Below are 21,310 nucleotides of genomic sequence, written 5' to 3'. Positions count from 1 at the left end.
AATGAGTTACTCAGCAGGAATCCTCCCAGTTTGACTGGGATTACAATGATACAACCTGTTGTCGTGTATCCTTTAGGTGGTTCACAGCACATACTGCAGTTCTTGTGTTGCTCATCTTCTCTTGTGGTGACATAATGAACACTTAAATAAAGCCTAGATTTTTTTTTTTTTTTAAAGAGCGCATTTTAATTCTATCCCTTTTTTAAAAGTTAAGCAGTATAGTCTTTAATCTTAATTCCCTTGTCTTTCTGTTCAACTAGCTTCAGACTAAGCACTCAGGAATTTTGTCATCTTTTGAACCAACTATTCTTTAAGGCCCATGTACATTTCATGTACTGGTATTCCAGCCTTGATAGTGACTACAATTATTTACCTTTTTCTGTTCAGCACCTTTCTGTTTATAGGCTGAAAATTACTGGTTTTAGCAGCTTCAAGACTGAAAAATTGGTGGAATAGATTTAGGGTACAGGTGTAGGTGGTTTGGTACAGAATGTAATTATATAGTCCACTTCTAATCCTTATCATCTTTTTCGTCAGAGTTTCCTAAATGGAACAGTAGATGGAAGTTGATACTTAACCACAGAGGAAGGTAGTTCCCAGGAGAAAGGTCTTTGAGACCAGAAGAATTAAAGATGAGGTTCGGTGAATGCTTTAAATCAGCAATGCTGTATGAAGGGCAGTCCTGTCTGCTTCCCTCTCATGAGTACTTTTTGTGCTGCTGCAGGCATCTATGCAGCCAGAGGGTGAACTGGGTTGGGAAACTGTTCTGGTTAAAAAATTACCTAGACAACTCATAGCAGTTCCTTGATGCAGCTTTCTTCTACACAGGTGTTGGAAACAAAGGGTAGGAATTGTTGAAGTATTGTGTTACAGCCTTAATTTTATTTACAAGTTTGGACTTCCAGAAATATGCACAAAGCATTCTTGGTGCTGTTATTTGTTAAACTAATAAGGAATCTAGACTAAGAAGTGCCTTCATAAACTTGCTTGCAATTGTAGCTGAACATATTAAGGCCTCTTCTGGGCTAGGCATAGTCTTGATGGTTTTTTCAGAAATTATTTGAAGATCATTTCTGGACTGTAGAAATTGACAGTGTTCTACATAGTGCTGTAGCTTCAAACATGTGAGATGGGGTGTTCCATCTTCTAGCATGTAAACTTTCTATATTGTAAACATGGGCCTTATTTCTATTATTTTTTAATATCTCTATACTCTTGAGTTTGAAAATACTAGAATCTGAAATTTCCCTATCTCAAAAATAGTGTATGCAGCTTTAGCTTCAAACCTCCTGAAAAACTGAAGCACATTTAGGTTAGGCTGGTAGAGTGGACATCACTCCAGCCGTGTCTCGACAAGGTGCCGCTGAACTGTTGGTGTAGATGGTGCTTAGAGGCCTTGGAACCTCATTGTACTAGAGCTTGTAGTCTTCATATGCAAGGTACAAAGGGGAAAACACTTGGATGAGGTCACCCAGCAACTTACCAGCCGGGATTAAAATAAAACTATTGTTTTGTGGATTGCTACTCTCTAGTCTGCTGTACAGTTACTTCACTGATATGCATGAGTGTCTCAAATACTGGAGTAATTAAATGGAGGACTGGCTGGAGAAGTCTCTGCCCTCTCTCACTGACTTTATCCAAGATGAGTGTAGAAATCAGTTGTCAGGAATGAATGTCTTTATCTGCAGGGAGGAGTTTTTCACTCATCTCCTGTTTATTGGAGATGAGAAGAGCGGGAACTAGGTGCTCCATGAGAGAAGGGAAAATGAATTATGGTGTACTGTTTCTAATGAGAATGCTGCTGGAGTTTGTCAGTGTCATGATTTGAGACTTGTTTAAACTATGCTGTCCTTTGCAAAGGATGCTGTTATGCTTAACAAAGGGAGGGGTTTGATAAAGAGCAATTGCTATTATTTCTTGGCTGAAGGTTTCAGGAGGTGAGTAAATTTAATTTCCTGGCCTCGTTGCAGTGTCTTATCTCCGTTTTGGAGCAAGTTATACATTAATCAGGGTATTAACATTTCATAAACTTTTGGAGGAAGCTAAATGTCTTGAGTGCCTTTTGCTTGTACTGTCCATTGTCCAGCATTAGGTTTAAATCTTACTGTATTCTGTTCTACTGTAGTACTATAATCACTATTCATTTCTTTCTTTGCAGCCTCTGTGAATGTGCTTGTTCAAAACTGCAAGATTTACAATGATGCTAGCTGTGATATCTCTGCTGATGGGCAGCTGCTGGCAGCTTTCATTCCCAGCAGTCAGAGAGGCTTCCCTGATGAAGGAATATTGGCTGTATATTCTCTGGCACCCCACAACTTGGGCGAGATGCTTTACACAAAGCGATTTGGTAAGCATACAGCAGGAAGTCAGGGTGGGTGAGGTTGTGAGAACCTCAGAACTTCAGCCATCAGTAAGAAGTGCAATAGCTTGAGCATCAGTAATTGTAGCAACTGGAAACATTGAATTGGCCATCTAGCTAGCCACAGACAGTACTGCTCGGGAGAGGCTTGTGATATGGTCTGGACAATACATACAGTGCTGGTATGGGGGAGCTGCTAAAGAATAGTTTTTAATTCCTTAAAGGACTTAATTGTCTTAGTGACAGACCACCTGCAACAAGGAAATGTCTTATAAAATGTGTAACTTGTGCAGGTCTCCTTATTCTCTACCCCTTATAAGAATGAGATTAATATGGCATACATTATGTGAATTAAAAAGCGGTGAGGATGAAACATAGAACAGGATGTCAACCCATGAGAGAAATAACCCCTCTTCTCTTCATAGGACCTAATGCCATTTCTGTGAGCCTGTCTCCAATGGGTAGATATGTTATGGTGGGACTGGCTTCCCGACGTATCCTGTTGCACCCCACTACAGAACACATGGTTGCTCAAGTTTTCAGGCTGCAACAGCCCCATGGTGGAGAAACCTCTATGAGGGTGAGTATATGTGTATTCTGTTTGTGTGTGTTTGGCTCCAGCCTAGTAGTTAGTTGCTGGGTTCTGACAACAAAGAGATAGCATGCTCCAGACCCACTGAATAATAAACATATGAAGGAATTTATGGCAGAGGTATGCAAACATGGCAGAAGAACATAAATACAACAGAGCTGTGAAACTTTTCTCTTGTTTCAAATATGATGATGAACAAATACATTCAATGTAGTGTAATACATTCCTAGGGCTAGACATCATTCAGAGTACCTAGTAGGTCTTTTGTACCTTTTCAAGTGATATGCATCTTGCTTGTGGTACTTACAGTTGACTTTGCTGAGGCAGCATATCAGCTGAGGCTTCAGGATTATTTTCTATCATTCCTAAAAGCAACTAACCTCTAGAACAGCAGCCACCAGCATTTCCAGGAAGTGTAGGGGCCAAGCTTCGTATTGTACCTGCAAACTGAAGTTGGCTGTGCTTTTCCCAAACAGGCTTTGCTGGCTATTTATAAGTTAGTTCTTAATGTATATGTAAGGATATTTTGGCAATGGAATTATCTTCATGTTCTGCTTTGTGTGGCAGCTAAACCATTATCCACTCTGACTCATTTAGTACATGAAGGAAAACCTTCATCTTTTCACTAACTGGGCAGAGTTGAGAACATGTGTGTCTTGCTTTCTTAATGAGTGAAGCATAACAGCTGTTTAGTGATAGTTCTAGGTAGTAAAAGCCATGTCCAGTTCATAATGCACAAAGAGAGTTAAGGAGTCAGAAATAAGTAATTTCTAAAGCTGAAATATGGGTTGGATTCAAGTTCTAGACCATGTATTCAGGTGACTTGTTTTAGGAGATGAAAAATAAATCTTCACAATTTTCACTTTGAGGGATAACTTTACCGTAGTGGAACTCATTCCGTGAGAAATCTTTTCTTCTTGTTGTTTTCTTTTCTAAAATATTTTTCTTTTTTTCTTAAAGGCCTCTCTGATTATTATTACTTTTGGCCATATGTTGTTTTCCCAGTGTACAAGGGTTGCAGTGAGGCATTTATCTACTGACCTGACACTGGGGACAGACTTGTCCCTGGGAGAAATTCCTTGATTCACCTTTGGATTCTGTAGTTGCTTTTCAGACAGTTCATGATTCAGAGAGAGTCACTTTATCAGCTGATCTAAAACTCTTGTTTATTGTCATCATCTGCTCTTTATCATCAGGCAAGGGAAGATAAATTATGAAGCTATTCTTTGGTGCACCAGTCAGCACTTTTTCAGATGTGGTTCTGAGCCACCATTCTGGTACAGGCCCCTCAAAGTAAGAGACAGAAATTAAAATGCATTTACGAAAAAAAGTACAATTTGGCTTACAGGTACAATTGGTGAAAGCTGCATGGATATAAGATCACAAAGTACATGGATTTACCATCCTGTAAGATCATTTTAAAATTCTAGTTTGCCCTAGTACTGTTTCTTTTTCATCTATTTTAAGATCCTAGTGAAATGCATATTTTTTTTCTGCCAGAAACTGGAGTAGCCCTTCCCACAGTCTTTTTACCGTATCATAAGTTAAGACAGAGAAGTCCTATTAGTGAAAATCACATGTCTTCCTCTCATCTCTCCTTTACATTTGCTCTAAACTCCAGTTGCTATGGCTCTAGCCCTTGTCTTTTGGAGAGATTTTTCTATAACCGGCTAAATCAGCAAGCTCACTGTCTAAATGTTTAATTTATATTTTTTCGTCTCCATGTCTTCAAATGCTTGTACCCCTGCTCTTAGTCACCATTTAGTGAAGTAATGCTTTGTATTCTTTAATCCTCTCTGGTAATTTAACCTTCCAACTTTCATTTTTTTTTCTTTTGAATTCTCTCCAAAGAAACCTTTTTTCCTTTTCCTTTTCCTTTTCCTTTTCCTTTTCCTTTCCCTTTTCCCTTTTCCCTTTTCCCTTTTCCCTTTTCCCTTTTCCCTTTTCCCTTTTCCCTTTTTCCTTTTCCTTTTTTCTTTTTTTTCCCTTTGTTCTTGGATGTGTTTAAATCTACCTAATGTGATAAGCACAGTTTTACCAGAAGCCCACAGGGGGTAGTTTTTTTTTCGTTTGGACAACAGCCTTTATGAAGTCGGAAACCATTGAGGGATGGGCTAGGTTTCAGGGGGGTTTGCTGTTTTGGTGCACTGAAAATTTTGTACCATTTTTTCCTACTCTTGCTTCTCAGACTTGCTCCACATCACTGCACTTCTGTCTTTCTCATCTGCTGTAGTTCTGGATTTTTTTTATGTCCAGATGGATTACATGTATTCTAAAGGTTGCTTTTTTCATCTTTCTTGCACATGTATTTATAGCTTCCAAAAACCTTTCCCCCACGTTTTAAAATCCATCCAGTCTAGCAGGATTTGCTAACTGTATTGCTGTTTTCCCCTATTCCAAATAATGTTTAAAGATGTTAAAAATATCTTATTTCTGGCAGCTTTGGACTTGGAGCTTTATGCTTATGTGACAGGGTCACAGCTAGATCAGTTTGAATTAATTTGGTTAAAGAGCCTTCCTGGTGAGTGATGTTGAGTATTGTTTCAACATTTTGGTGTGCTGCTGGTTGTCTTTGTACAGTCCTTAGGACCAAGCTTAGAAAGCATACATCTGTCAATTTCGCTAATACTGCTCCTCTGTCTAGTTGTAAAAATTAGTGCATTCACCACAGGTATTTCTTCTGCCTTGAGTTTTGCAGTAAGTCTCCCTCATAAGTTTGTAACACTTTTCAAGATATGCAAAATGAAAATAGAGTTTTAAGTAGGAAACTTCATCATATTCTTAGCACACTGTCCTTACCATGGCTGATATATTCATATTCAGTTGAGTAAAAATCTGTTTATAGCTTGGCCAGCATGCAGTACAAAAAAGTTTAGGAAACCTGGTGAAACTGTATTCTGTAATATCTAATTTAATATGCACCTTAGAGAGAATCAGAAAGCATTTTTGTTGCCTCTCTGCCAACAGCTTGTAATACAAAGCACTTGTTACTCAAACTCTTAATTAAAAATGAGTCAGAGCCATGTTTGAAGCAATATTTTGTGGGTATTTTAATTATACCCTACTCTAAAACTCCCAAAAGAAATGCTGCATTACATTCTTTGAGAATTCTCATAAGTTGTTTGACAGTTCTTCCACCTTCCTGCCTGCCTCCCTGCTTTCTGCCCACCTCCCTGCCTCCCTCTTGGCTTTGGATTTGCAGTCAATGAACTGTAAGAGTAGGGCTTGGCAACGTGACCTCCAAGCCACTGCTGACCAGTGCAATGCAGTGATTATTTATGATTCAGATTAACCCTTCTTCCACATCCTTGACTAGCAGTCAATGTAATGCGGATTTCTATTGCTTGGAGAGTTTTTTCCATCTTGCTTTTAAAATAGAGGTTTGAAGATGCAATTAATTAATTTTATTACATAAAACTTTAATACATTTAATTGTACTGGAAATCCTCTGGCTGTTGATGTAATTTTCTGAGAACTACAGCAATTTTGGATTGCACTAAGGAGCACCTTGGTTGTGCAAGTGTACGTTGTTTGTATGCATCTTGCTGCTGGTATTTCAGAGAGATTGGGTAGAGTTCACAACAGGTTAGGGCTGTCGTGATTTGACAGTTACGAATTTTGTTCAGAAATAAAGTAATGAATTTTCATCAAATGTGGTAGTTGTGAGGTAGAAGTTTATGCTTTTTCTGCTCACCCCCTTCAGATTGGCCTGATGAGCATTTCACATGGAAACCTGGCTTTGCTAAAGCACAATTTTTAAACTTCAGTCTGAAAAAAGCTTTCTAGTAGTGTTGACTTTTAACAGGAGGGGTATGCATGAACATCAAGTGTTTGCTGCTTGTGTTCTTGGGGGATTTTTTTGCAAATCTCTGAATTGTATCTGTAGCTGGAGAGAACAGGGAAAGAATTGCTTTTAGCAGATATTAGCTTGGGAGTGGTACAGATAGCGGTGATGCTGGGAATTGTTTGCAATTTGAGTTTCAGAGATAGAAAGTTTGGAGACAGGACTCCAAATGTGGAGTAAGGATAGGTTTTCTAGACTGTTTTGAAAACATAGGTGGAATTTGTCTCTAAATGAAATGTCTGTTTTCAAGCTGTTTGGTTTAGGGTGATTTTTGAATTCCATGTGCTTCCAAGCATTTATGGACGCTAAAGGACTTAGAAGAACATGAAATTAGAATCTTGTGTGGAGCTGAAGGTCCTTAAAAACATGGCAAAAGTAAGGGTCATATTGCACTGGATCTGATAGCAGTGGGTACTAGCAGCCAGAAGGTAGTTTTATTTCTAGCATTCACAAATGCTGATGCCCTTGCAATGTTTAATGTTTTTCATTCTACCCAGAGGACGATAACTTGGAAATACCAGCAAAACATGATTACTGGAATCCAAATTAAAATAAAACCTTGAAAGTAGCTTTTAAGCTGAGGATACAAGAAGTGAGGTAGGTGATAGAAAAATTTGATTGACATGAAGCTGAAGAGCAAATCATACAATTAGTGGAGATAAAGTGACTTAACCAGTCCCCATCTCAAATGCTGCACTTGCTTTGAATGTGGAAAAATTCAGGCTGTGGAGATCCAGAATTAGTTCTTGACAAGACTGCTGCTATTTGGGAAACATTCTGATTAAGTGGTCGGTCAATAGCCTGGATGGAACAGAGTATTTGTACATTTCCATTGTAAACAGATGGAGAATTCCAAATACCACAGGAAGAAGGGCCTGAAACAGAAAGACTTGCAGAGTTTTAGCACAAAGCCAAGCTTTTTTTGTTCTAGCATATTAACTCTTAATGAGTACAATGCACAGTGAAAAGATGCACAGTTTTCCTGAGTGCTGTTGCATTCTGAGCTTCATTCAAGTGTTGGTAAAATGTATCCAGTGTGGTCTGCAAAGGTCACTCACTGACTCTCTGGGTGAGCTGTGCAAGCTACTGCAGCCATAAGCAATCAAGCTTTAATCTTGAAAGCAAATACCCTGCACATGTGTTTCCCTGGGGTAGAAGTTAGTTTTATCAGAATCCTTGGTAATGTGAAAATGAAATTGGTTAGGAGACTATGAGGAGATGACTTACTGCAACACAATACCTCCAGTGAAAGAGTTCATGTGAACTAACACATTTCTGAGAACAAGAATAGAGTACGAGAAAGTACCAGCCTCTTGCTGTGTTGTTGAAGAATGTGTTGGTATGGTCCCTTGGGTCTTCTTTTAAGAAAGATTTGACATCTTCAGGTCAGGAGGGTGATCTTCTGATGACTCCAAGTAGAACTGCAAATAATATGTCCAATTACTGCCCAAAGAAATTTTTCACTCTAGACAGAAGTCAAACCACATAGATGTTTTTTAGCCTTTCAAAAGGCCATGCAAAGTCACAGACTGCAGGCACGTGTTGATACTAGGAAGAGGACGTGGAAACAGAAGCTTTGTTTGACTGAAATGGGAAATCCCTCCTTTTAGTAGACTGGAGCAAAATTGTCTGGTTGAGACCTAGTAGTTTATATATTCTGTGCATTGGCAGATTCTGTCAGATATCTTTAGGAAAACAGATCATATCCAAAACCCATGTTGGTAAACACTGCTTATGTAGGGTGCTGTAAAAAAGAGCTGTATTCAACATCACTGGAAAGTACAGCACAACCTTGGGGGTGCAGATGACATGAATATTTGCACAGATGTGCACATTTGAGTATGGATGCAGAAATATGCAGGAATAGTATGTTGTAAAAGTTAGTTATATTGCTGTCTTGACCAATTCAGCTGTGTCTGCTTGAAGTCTCATAAGACAGAGCTTAGAGGAAACTAAAAACTCATTAGAATCCTTCATAAGATACTGTGTTAATATCTCATGTGATGGTTAAACATGGGAGCAATGTGTTTTAGCAAACTGGTGTGAAGAAAAGGCAAATGACATCTCTTCAGGATGTTTTTACTTAATGGGATGTGAAAATGAGAGCCAAGACATTTTGTTTAATATGAGGTCCAGTATTTGGAGAGCAGAGCTCTTACAGTTCACATAAGACCTTGAGCCTGTTTGTCCCACAGTAACTACTGTTAGCTTTGGTGCAGTTTGGTACATAGTTTTAACTAGATTTAAGAAATTATGGCAAACATGGTTCTGCATCTGAGATTATTTATGTGCAGTCATCTTGCCCAAGTCATTTAGTTGGAAGGGAGCCAAAGGGAATTCTTACCAATTTGTATTGAACTGGGCATGGGATGAGAAGAAATAGCTGTTTGCTATTTTTATGAATTTTTTTTCAGTACTTCTTCCTACCATCTTCCTTGAATTAAATTTGAACCAACTCTTTCCTCTTGTATTTATTGCTTCCAGACATGTAGGCAGCTGGATGTCAGCCTCTTTTCACCTAGATGAGGATGCATGTAGCTCTGTCATCAACATATTATTGACATTTGATCATGTATGCCATTCTACTGAGGCTCGGCAGACGGAGAACAGAGCGGAATGGCAGCTGTGCACAAATCCTTTGCTCTTGTCGTTGGATTTTTAACATATTGTAGATGTTGCCGTTACAGTCTCAGCATGACATTTAATGAGGAATTCACAGATACTGGTTTTGGTTTGCAGTCTGAGTTAAGGGCAAAAATGAAAAAGGTTGCCGTTCCTTTTGCCAGAGAAAATACCGTTTCTCTATTATATTGATGCAGCCTTGAGAGCTGTTGGTGGTTTTTGGAAGAGAGAGTAGCAGTGGGATGCAGTCCTGTTCACACAGTTCCGTTTGTTTGTGCATCTGCACTGAATATACATACACGTGTATCTGTCTTCCGTCACTCCAATCCCTTTGGCATTCCTGTTTCTCTCCTTTCATCTTTTCCAACCATCTGCATGTGCAAATGAAAGGATAATTGTTTTTTTCAACAGTTTCTTGCTTATTCAACCCTAGGTTTCAGATCCCAGTTTGGACCAGTCCCCTAAGGGGGTTTTTGGAGCTATTACTCTGGTTTTACAGCCTTTGAAAGACAGATAGTAAAATAATGAGCCATTTCACTGCAAGTGTGTTATTTTCCTGAGTGAGAGCTTTGTTACCTAAGATGATCCATTTCTTCTTAAGACCTTGTTCCCATTAGTTAATTTTAAATGTAGTACTTGCATGACAGGCTTGTGAAATAAAGTACCAAGATGATAATGCGAAGAACTCACCTAAAGAAAGAAAGGATTAGGTGTGCTTTAATGAGACTTCTCTGAATTTGAAATATCAGCAATAAATTATGTAAGGAAGAACCAACAATCTTTTATGTTTGCAGAAAGTTTTGCAGTCCATCCAACAGGATTTTCTGGTGCTGGCCTGTTTTAGGAATTGGATCAACTATCCACAGTTAAGGTTTCAGTTGTTGAAAATTAAGAGTTCTCATTTAATTTGCTGTGGCTCAGAAAGCAAAGCTAGGATTTTCTGCATGGACAACAGGTGCAGAAAAAGCCAGAAAGAGGTTTGTTATATTGGTAAAGACTGAAGAAAAATTTTATATATAATCCTATTGCATCTGAGGAAGATAAATGGAGTTGAAAGAAATTTTATTTGTGCTGAGCACTGCACGATAAAATCCATTTGAGGATAGGACTGACAAATCCGAAAAGATAAGTGCATTATTTTTCACTTCTTCCATTTTAACGGAGAAAGTCTATTGGGAAGATGTGTATGTTGTTAGCAGGAATCAGCTGTGGGGGAGGGGTTGAGCAGCATAGACCAACCTGCCTAATAGGGAGAGACTGGGAGCAAGAAAGCAAATCTTTCCCCCATCTCATCATGGAAAATAGGTGCCTTTTTCTTTGTATCTGCATATAGGCACAGAGACTTCTTCCAAACAAAGGGGAGACTTGCTATGTTTCAAAATGCTGGTATACATTGTCTTAAGAATAAATATATTGAGCAATCAGTCAGTTATCCCAAGGAGTGTTTGTTTTGCTTTGCTTTGCTCTGCTTTAGACAAGCTAGGCTTGAATTTTGCTGTAGAGGGTTCTGGAGTTTGTGACAGTGCAAGACTTAAACCTGAATTTCATCATATTTTGTGAAATTCATTAATAGGCAGCAAAGTAAAAAATGTAATGTAAGTAAAAATAACGTGCTGTTTATTAAGGAGATCAGGTTAGAATGTCTTTTTCTTATTATACTTCTGGGCCTTCAAAAAACGTGAACAAATTGAATGCATAATACAAGTCAATGATGCAGGCTTGCTGGCCAAGGACGTGGTGTATTCACTGGAGTGGTAGATGCTTTATAGAAACTTACCTGATACCTTGGTGTCACAGGTACGCTAGTTAACATGTTGGCATTATAAAAATGTCAGGTAAGATATTTCAGCGGTAGCACAGTATTAGGAGGAGGCAAAAAAAAAAAAGATAATTAATTGATTTAAATGCTCTCTTGACAAAGTTCTTGCAATCAAAAAAAAATGAAGTCAAACTTGCTCTGCTTATGCCTTCGTGCTGTCAATGCATCTTATCTGCTGCTCTGGCAAATACAATTGGAGTTCATAATTTTCTGCATTTGTTTTAATGCTCTTTGAGTAGTTTAAGACTGTATGTAGGCCTTGCTTGGAGATGTACTTTCAGTGAACTTAATAGAGTGTTGTGGATTGGCTGTGATTTTAGGGCTACATCGGTAGTATAACCTGTACTCATATGAAAAGCATTTTGTTTACCAATACAAACTTCGCATCTATGGAGGTGAGAATTGGCTGCCATTACAGTTATATTCCTCCAGCAGAGATAAATGGTCTTTTCTGAAGCTCTTCCTCAGCAACCCAGGAAACGGTGTATTTTACCAGTCCTCCAAGAGGTTTCTTTAGCATTTAACACACCAGATATTTCTTTCCCTGTGTGTTTTCATTGTCTCTCAGCCTTTGGTGACAGTGTTAATTCGGTTGAAAATTAATAATTATGTTTTAGGCTTTTTTTGTGATTTGAAAACCTACCTTATCTGCTTCAGGGATGGCAGGATTTCCCCATGTAAAGGAGACAACAGCTGCACCCCCACCCCCCCAGCAGTCCTATCTAGGCTGATCTAATAGCCAGCTTACTGCTTAGCCTAAGCAAAGGTAATGGCTTGAAATTTATTGGCATCTCAAAGGCAGATCTAGTCGAGAGCAGGAGTGTCTCTATTGAATTAAAAAAATATAAAAAACAAGAGTTCCTGCTGAGTTTTCCTACCTGCTTGTGCCAAAACTTTCTCTTCTCCAGCTTCAAAACATGTTTGTTCTTTCTTGAGTGCCAGAGAGAAGAAAGGTCTCACTCTGCCAAACAAGTAGTGTTCAGCACTCCCCTGCTTTTCATTGCTCTCCTTAGAGGTGGGAAGGCCTTGAGCAAAGAGATGGCTGTGCAGATGATGCCATGCTTCTGCTTTGGCCAGGCACAGCGCTGCTTGGATCAGGCGAGTGCAGCACCGTGGCCAACTGGCAACAGGAATACAGACTTGGGGCAGCCTGCTGCTGCTTTGTTGACTGACAGGATCCTGGTGATTGTTCTGTCCAGCATTTTAGTGTTGCCACATCCCAGAAATGGGGGGGAAAGGTGGAATTTGAAGGGTGTTATTAAAAAGCAGCAGCTTCCCTAGTACAGACTGGGAGGGGAAGACAGAAGGACTAGCTCAATAATGAGGATGTAGCAGAGACTTCTAGCAAAAAGTTTTCTTACCTCTCCAGGGCACGTATAAATTAGCTGTCTAACTCTATGCTTATGTATTGTACCCTGGGTCTGTCAGCTTGACACTGAGGAAGAGATCATTGAGAAAGATTCCTTGAGGCTGTTGATTGTCATGCAGCCTCTCCTGGCACTCTGCTGTAAGTAAATACCTAAGCTAGTGGCTGTGACAGTACTGATGTGACAGCAGTGACAAGTTGGAGGGGAAGCAGCAACAGTGGGCTTGAGGTGGCCTTTGCACTCCAAATGCAGCTTATTCTTTGAACAATTTGAGGGCCTATTTTTTCCTTATCTTCAAGCCTTATAGCCCTGCTTTCTTTGAGCCGTCTTTTCCTGTGGCTATGAAGCAATGAAAGCAGCTTTAGAGAGTTCAGTGCATGATGTACATGCCCACTTCTGTTGAGTGAGGATGGAAAAGGCGCACCAAAGAGATAAGTCTTTGCTTCTAGTACAGTTTTTGGAAATAGAAAAGTGCAGACAAAAATTGCTCAACCAAATCCTCCACACTTCATGACTACAGGGATGTAAAATGGAAGCAATCAACTTGTTTCTTTAGTGAGTATTGCTTTCCCTTGGTACGAATTGCCTTTTGTGTGGAAGTTTAGCTACTGAGACAGTTTTGGTTTTTCTAGAGGAAGACTTTTTACCTTTCTGACATCCCCTGAACTTAAGGAGAAAAGGATTCCTTGAAATGACAGAAGACTGCTGGAATCCCTGGTGGAGTGTGGAGAGATCACCAGAGACAGAGTTTTCTACAAACATAACTACAGGTCAAGCAACTGCTCTGTGTATGGGGTCCTAAAGGGAAGGAGTAGGACCTGCCATGTGTACTGAAATGATATTTATATGTCAGTGTTGTTGCAATAAGAGAACAGCTTGCTATATTTGTGTTACCTGTTAGGGCTTGAGCTTCCATAGGTATGTTCTGAAGCTCACACTCCTCAGACTTCACAGTGTTTGTAGTTGGAGAAACATGCCATTCAAAACTATTTCAGAAAAGCATCTGGACATAGAGGAAGCTGCCAAGTTTGTAAAATACTGAATTGCCATGTCTAATGGTGTGACCATGTATTATTGAATTGGTAGTATAGTGATGCTAAGAGCAAGTTTGACATTGGTTATGGGGAAGAGCATGGAAGTTTTCTGTGACTGCTGATGGTGATTATGGGCTGATAACATGTGGTGCAATATGGTATCTCGTAACTGAAAGTGCCACACTATTAAAAATAAGCTCTGTGGAAACTCTGAGAGTATGATGGGCACCTTTAAAGATATTGATCACTGCACTTTTACAACAGCGTTTCTAAACTGATTCCTAAACCCTTGGCCATCAACGTGGCTGTTACACATGGCCTGCAATTAATCTGGGGACCAGCCCTAATGGAAAGAAACTCTTGAATTATCAACTTTATGCATTTGTATTGTTAGTTTTAAGAGTTTGAGGGTTGGTAGTAATCATTTGACCTAGAAGCTGAAGAGTTGTATTTATGTAGGATTCCTTAGTAACCTGAGTATTTTTCCTAGAAGTTCAGAATTATAAAACCTGAACAATCCACAGCAAAGAGGTGTAGTCAGCCTGTGGTCTGTTTTCAGGCTGCCTACTTTGGTTGAAATATCTCAGTAACTTTTTATAAGATTTAGTAATCAAAACAAGAAGACCAAAAAAAAAATTCAAAAGGAATTAGCTGTGATCTATGGCAAATAAGGCTTCCTGGCAGAGTTCTGACCTTCTTTGAAGAGAAGGACCTGCTGATGTTAAAGAAACTTGAATTTTTTTTTTTCCGCTCTGTGTATAGAGTAGGGGGTCTTGCTAATGGATGCAATTGCAACAGACAGTCTGTATGACTGCATCAGATTGATTAGCTGGGTCCTGGTTACTGCTGCGAGTGGTGATTATGCCAGTACAGCTGCTTTCTCTTTTTATGTACTAATTACCACACGCACGGATGTCATCACCCTTAACACTGCATGGAGTTGTCCCATTAGCGTGGGAGTGGGAAGCAGCAGGGGAGGGGAGCTCTTCAGTGTGACAAGCTGTTTAGAATTGAATGGAGTGGAATGATGAAGCAACTATTCTGATGCAGAATTTTAAAGCTGTCTTGTCTTTGAGATTCAGCCTTCAGCCAGCACTTGCAGGTTGTCAAAACCAGACTCATGTCCTTGGAGGAGCATTTTCCATGGGGTGCTGTTTACTGCAGAGCAGTCAAAGCAGTAAAACTTAGCTGTAGCCAGCAAGTCTCCTGCCTTGGTGTGGAGCGTTATGGAGCATGTGGGAGAACAGCTGTGCAAGCTGACCTGTAAGCTGGGAGAGCTTGCTTCTAGTCCAGGAGTGGTGGCTCCCTGAGATGTGACAAAGCCATCCTCAGTAGAAGAGAAACTGACTGCTTCTGACTTGCCAAAGAAGGATATGATGGAAGACCCTTGCAGTCTTGAGAGATTTAGAATGCTTATTTTATGAATTTATGCTCCTGGTTCTGGCAGACCCTTCCCTTTCCCCTCCTTCCTTCTCCTCCTCCTCCAAATCCAATCTTCCCATCTGAGAGTGCACCCTAATCTCCATGGTAATAGGTGTTAACCATCATACAGCTGATCCCCCCCACTTCTATTTCTCCCCTTGCCCTTCCCTCCCTGCTGCCCCAGCAAGCAAGGTAGGGCAGAGGAATGGGACTGACATGACAGAGATGGGTAAGACATAGCTAAACCCCTAAAAACCTGTTCCTTCTGCCCAAATGCTGAGCTTCTCTGAATACACTAACTGCTGAGTGATAGCCAAGGCAAAGAGTGGCCAGCTTCTGCCATACAGGGAAATTCTTTTTTCTCTGAGAGGAGCAGTTAAATTTGTTGCTGGTGATGGGAAATAATGTAGCTATATTGTTTTGCTCTGACTTACTTTGTGTGCATATAGGATGGTCAGGATGAAGGTTCTGGGTACTAGCTATTGGAGGGCACATAGTTAAGTAATCCCTGACTCATGCTTCTCAAATTAAATTGTCCAACAGACAAGATATGCAGTGGGCAACAGAGCTATGGAGTAAAATGGCCCCAGTTTGTTATGATAGCTGATAAGTACCATCCTAATGGCTTCTAATTATTTACTTCAAGTCACCTCAGCAGTGCAGTAGTGGTTGATGTGCATTCCCATCAACATTCATCCTGTTGTTCCAGCATAACATCAGTCCCTTCCCTGCTCACTGGTTCACCATCATCCCCTTTTCTGTGGAGTCTGGAGGAAAGGTTTTGTGATGGTTGGATGCTTGCCCACTAGAAAATCTAATGAAAACCTGTCTTTCACCTTGGATTTATCCCATTGAAAATTCAGATTCAAAGTCTGCTAGTTGCAGTGATGACAGTGCACTAGCTAAATTTCTGCAGAAATTCTCTTAATGATTTGGTCTTGGTCTTGTAAATGCAGTCTTCAGTCCTACCCTTCCGAAGTTCTGATACTTTAGTGGCCCAGTACACTGAAGCATCTTGTCCCTCTCTATTCTAGGTAGCCAAACTGATTCATTATTGCTTTTTCTATTTCCCATGCCTTTGTTTTTATGATTTCTATGTGTCATATTTTTGGGCTAAATGGATTGTTGTCAGTATACCCAGTTCTGGTTGCTGGATGCTTCCCAGCTGTATGCCAGTCAGCCTATTAAAGATTTTAGGGCACATGTATGTGCATTTCTAGCAGCTGCTTACTCTCACTGCTGATTAAGTGATTGTTTGCAATCCTGTAAAGTGACATATCTCTGTGGCCATCTGTGCTGCTGCAGGGAAATTTGTTTGAGCCTCCTTGGCTCTCCTGCCTTGTATTGTCCTGTCAAGTAATCTTCTGTTATTGTTCCAGAGAGTTTTCAACGTTTTGTACCCAATGCCTGCCGACCAGAGGAGACATGTCAGCATAAACTCTGCTCGCTGGCTGCCTGAGCCGGGCCTGGGATTGGCATATGGCACCAACAAAGGGGACCTGGTGATTTGCCGACCAGAGTAAGTGCTTGCTTTACATGCAGACACTACACACAGCTATAACCCCTTTAGCCATTCTGTTCTCAGGGTAGTGGGGATAACATGGCTTTTCTTCTGCTTGAGGGATCCAAAAACCCCAATACCTAATACTTCTTTTGGATTGCCACAGTGTTTACCTGAGTCTCTTACAATCAGTATTTGTTTTGCTGATGGTAAACTTTGGAGAGTGTTTGAAGTGCATCTCATTTGTTCATGTTATTTCCCATGTCCTACTAGGATTTCTGGATCCTTTGTTTCTTATATGACTAGTGCAGTGTCTTTCAGCCTCTGTGGATTTATAGATTTCTAAAGGTTTACAGTGACAGGAAATTTGCGTTAGTAATGTGCTTGCTTTCCTCAGCTTTTAAGGACGTCTTGAAGACCCATCAACTAGGTTAAAAGTTGCTGACCTAGAATTATCAAATACTTTTTACAGTATTCAATCAACCAAGAGAGTCTATGAACTGCAAAGATTTTTGTCATAATTATAAGCAAGCCAGTGAATTACTTTGGTGTCCTCACTTAAAGTCCAGTGGTGTGACATGTACATTTCAGTTCTCTTTAATTTGTACAGAGCCGTGAAAGGTGTAACCGCCCCTTTGTAAGCTTACAATTCAACACAAGTTAGTTTAGTTGTGGTCTGACACAGATGATTACAGTGACACATATTGCTTTCAGTGTTCTTGGGGAGTGTCTGCATCCTACTTTGTTGAAACCCTTCTTTCCATTGTGTTGTCCAAGTTTTCTTTTGGAACCACATTTCTTTTATGCTGCAGGGACACTTCAGGAGTTTCTCTGCTTCAGTTATTTCCTGGTAGTAAACTACCTTAGTATTCTTTTGGGTTGTGCTTCACATGTTGAAGTTCCTTGGAACTTAAAAGCTGGCAGCTAGAAACTTACAGCGCTGCTGGTGATCATACCACATGTATGTGGACTCCCTTTGTTGTGCCATGACATCAAGCATGTGGTGCTTGAGGAGAGTTGTATTGTCAGTTTAGAATCACTAGGTGAAGTCAAAATAAATATATACAATTGTAAGAGTGGCTAATTCAGCACAGCCTTCTGGTGAAGTCTGTGGTTGGAATTCAGATTGGACCAGTTTTGGTAGTACAGAATGGCAGTGCTTTTCAAACAACCCTCTTGTTCTCTTGAACATAATCTTTCATCAAGACCTTATTTATACATTAAGTTCTATAAGTTACTGTTATGGAATAAGCTCTAATCACTCTCTTTCAGCCTAAGTGGCTTTCTTTAAGAACAGTTGCTGTATTTTCTAAGCAGAATTAGTCAAGAATAATGGCTCTTTTCTTGAACTTGAGAATACTTTAAGTTATTTTCAGTATGGAAAAATGGTTAAGATTTAATTTGCTGATTATGGTGCGTGAGATGAACTTGGATGAGAACCCAGGGAAATGAAGTGTCCGTGATGGTAGATTCTTTGATTGAATGCTGCAGAGTCAAGCTTGATCTGGCTCTCCTGGCTTCACACACTCCACATTACATTTCCATTCCAGTGCTTGCAGTACCCCAAAGCTGAGAGGCATGTCTCTTCTTGGCACCTCACTAATTAAAGAGTCAATATGAACACTTTTATGGTATGTTATGGAAGCACAATGAGCCCTTCTGCAACATCTGTGTACAACCTTCTTAGCTCACCATATTAATTATGCACTATTCCAACAAAAATAGGTGGTTTTGTATGTGAACATGAAACAAAGTGGCTGAATTAGGTGGGAGATTTATTGGGGGGGTTGAGAAAAATGTTTCAGCTGGTTTCCTGCTGGTGCATTGGAGTGATTGATGCTTCTAGTGATAATTGTAAACATCACATGGACTGGTGGGTTCTTTTGGAGCAGGGCACCTGATGTGTTCTGCTCTGAACTGCACCATTTTATAGACCAACAACAGTTAAGAGTGACTTGTAAACCTCAGCATGAAGGTGTAGATACTCACTGAGCTGTATAATTTGCATTGAGGCACTATGCAAAGGTGAGTGAGGCTTTATCAGAGTAGAAGTGGCTTACAGCTGTGGTGCCTGTTCCAGATCTACTTGACAGATCCTTAGAGAAAGAAAAAATCCTGGCATGTCGATGCCATCTCACTAGTTCCTGGCTTAATAAACTTGGTTTGAAATTGGTATGTGTATTGGCTTTAACTTGACAAGTGAGGGAGAAAATGAAAAATATTTGTGTGGTTTCCATACACAGTAATACAGTGGAAGACAAATACTAAATGGAGGATTCAGCAATTGATAGAGTCCTATCAATTGGAGGATAGTCAAGCAAAGAGCAGGAAAACACTGTTCTACTGAAATCCTCCCACTGTTCTAGTTTGGCAAAGAAAACTGTGGTCAGTAGCAAACAACAGAGATTATTATAATTCCCTGGGTCTTAATTCCCATATGCAATCGAGGCATTTGAAACCAAGTACTACAGGAATCATATCAACAGATTGGAATAGCAGCTGTTCCTCAAGTAGAGGATTTATATGAGTAGACTGGAAGTACAAGCTGACCAAAAAAAAAAGGAAAAAAAAAAAGCCTAACTTGAAGCTCCATGGACTTGTGATGGGATGCTATGCAAGTAGCCTTCCCAGTGTTCAAAAGAAACACTGGATAAAAAAAAGGAAATGACAAGGTCATATTATCTTGGCAGTCCATAATTGTATCTCAGTACACAAATTTATAGGGTATATTTTGAAGGTAAGTAAAATAAAAACCATGGAAAGTGGGATCAAATGCATTGTGATTTGCCCGAAGTACAGTAGGTTGTGTACTGGTCCCTGAGAATTTTATGGTTTTATTTCTAATCAAAGGGTCAGCCAAGGATTTGCTCTAAGTCTAACATATCTGTGGTTTAGTAAGACAGTTCGTATATTGGAACTACAATAAATCTGGTTAAATTCTAAAGAATTACAACAAGATCAGGTAAAGAATGGGTGAAGTCCTGGCTAAAGGAAAGAATACAACATTATTGACACCTGGACTCTGTCAAAAAATAGGTCATTTGGCTTCTTTAAAAAAGCAGTTCTGGAACTGGTTGATTAATACTATTTATACTAATGGCTGGTAAGGGTGCACTGAACAAATTTGCCAAGGATGTGACATTAGCTTTGTCATTGCAGAGAAAAATCAAAGTATTGCAAAGGAACCAGATTGCTGTGAAAGTGACTGGAGCTATAGAAATGAGAACTTAACAGTACAAAGTACACTTACTGACTAATTACACCGAGTTCAGTAGATAAAATGACAGAGGAGGAGAAAGACCTGAGGTTTTGGTTGATTGTAGGTGATTAAGCCATCAATACATGAGGCTGTAAGAAAAAATTTTGTTCTAGGATGAGATACAAGATGCTTAACAGCAGAGGTGGCAAAATATTAATATGGGTGTAGAATAAGCTAGATATATAAGCTGGAATAGTTTAAAATTTGCCTTTTAACTTGCACTGTAGCATAGAGCACTTGATAGTGGGATCAGGGGAACATTTTATCTAAGAAAATCTGTAGTGTGGAGTCTTTATCAGGACTAAAAAGGAAAGATAAGGAGGGGATTATATAGCCTTCCATAAATATCTAAGAAGTAAGAACTATTTAAATGTATATCACAGAATGGTTAAGGTTGAAAGGGACCATCGGAAGTCATCTAGTCCAACCTCTGGTCAAGGAGCATCCCTCAGAGCACGTAACACAGGATAGTGACCATATGGCTTTTTAATATCTCCAGGGAAGGAGACAGTGAAATCTCACTGAGCAACTTGTTCCAGTGCTCAGTCACCTGGACAGTAAAGAAGTCCTTCCTCTTGTTTTGGTAGAACTTTGTGTTCCAGTTTCTGCCCATTGCTTCTTGGCCTGTTGGTCTGCATTGTCAAGAAGAGCCTGGCTCCATTCTCTTGACACCCTCTCTTCAGTCCCCTAGTCATGCGTGTAGCCCTCCACTGGACCTGCTCCAGGAGCTCCATGTCTGTCTTGTCCTGAGAAGTCCAGAGCTGGACACAGTGCTCCTGAGATGGCCTCACCAGGGCTGGGTAAAGGGGCAGGGTCACCTCCCTTGCCCTGTCCAAGAGCTGTTAATGCTCTTCCTAGTACACCCCAGGATTCCATTGGCCTTCTTGGCCACAAGGGCACTTCTGGCTCATGGACAGGTTGTTGGTCTATAAAATGGTGCAGTTGAGAACAGAACTGAATTTGTGCTCAGTCCAAAAGTGTGGTATTGAAAGGCTCTCAGGCTGCCGTGTTTTCAAGGGCGGGCACTACTGAGCTAAAGCAAGACACTACATTGATAACAGTGATATTCAGTGGAAGAGCCTTGTCAGATATAAACAGGAATCCCTTTAGGCATACCACATGAGGTAGTGTGCTCCATTTAGTGAACTACTATGTACTACTCAACTGTGGCCTGGAGGTCTGTCACAGGAAGTGATACAGCAGTGTGAATTCCCCCCACTCCTCTGCTGTCCTGCTGCACACTGACTTTTCTGCATGGCTGCTAGTGCTTTTTTAGCCTCCCCAAGGATGTTTTTCCCTTGCTACATTTTACCTGACATCCTTTGTAACTGTCATCAGTAATAATCTTCAGTAAAGTTTTGTGCATCTTTCTTGACTCTGCATACTTCAAGGTTTGATTCAGATTCTGAATCTTTGGGTTTGCATCATAGAATTAAATCCTCGGTGTCTCTCTTGTATGGTAGAAACACCTCTGAATTAAACACCTACTGA

General features: G+C 40.1%; 1 protein-coding gene across 1 annotated transcript in view; it reads left to right on the top strand.

Moving 5' to 3' along the window:
• The window catches only part of AMBRA1 (autophagy and beclin 1 regulator 1), a 126,275-nt gene that overhangs the window by 82,761 nt on the left and 22,204 nt on the right, over nucleotides 1–21,310 (top strand). The window contains exons 13-15 of the mRNA XM_053980360.1: nucleotides 2,159–2,347; nucleotides 2,785–2,939; nucleotides 16,439–16,578. Of these exons, the coding sequence (XP_053836335.1) occupies nucleotides 2,159–2,347; nucleotides 2,785–2,939; nucleotides 16,439–16,578 (484 nt within the window). The remainder of the gene's footprint in view (nucleotides 1–2,158; nucleotides 2,348–2,784; nucleotides 2,940–16,438; nucleotides 16,579–21,310) is intronic.

This window comes from Vidua macroura, chromosome 6 (genome assembly GCF_024509145.1).
Source record: "Vidua macroura isolate BioBank_ID:100142 chromosome 6, ASM2450914v1, whole genome shotgun sequence".
NCBI lineage: Eukaryota > Metazoa > Chordata > Aves > Passeriformes > Viduidae > Vidua > Vidua macroura.
Note: the sequence above shows the minus strand (reverse complement) of the source record. Positions and strands in the feature narration are given on the sequence as shown.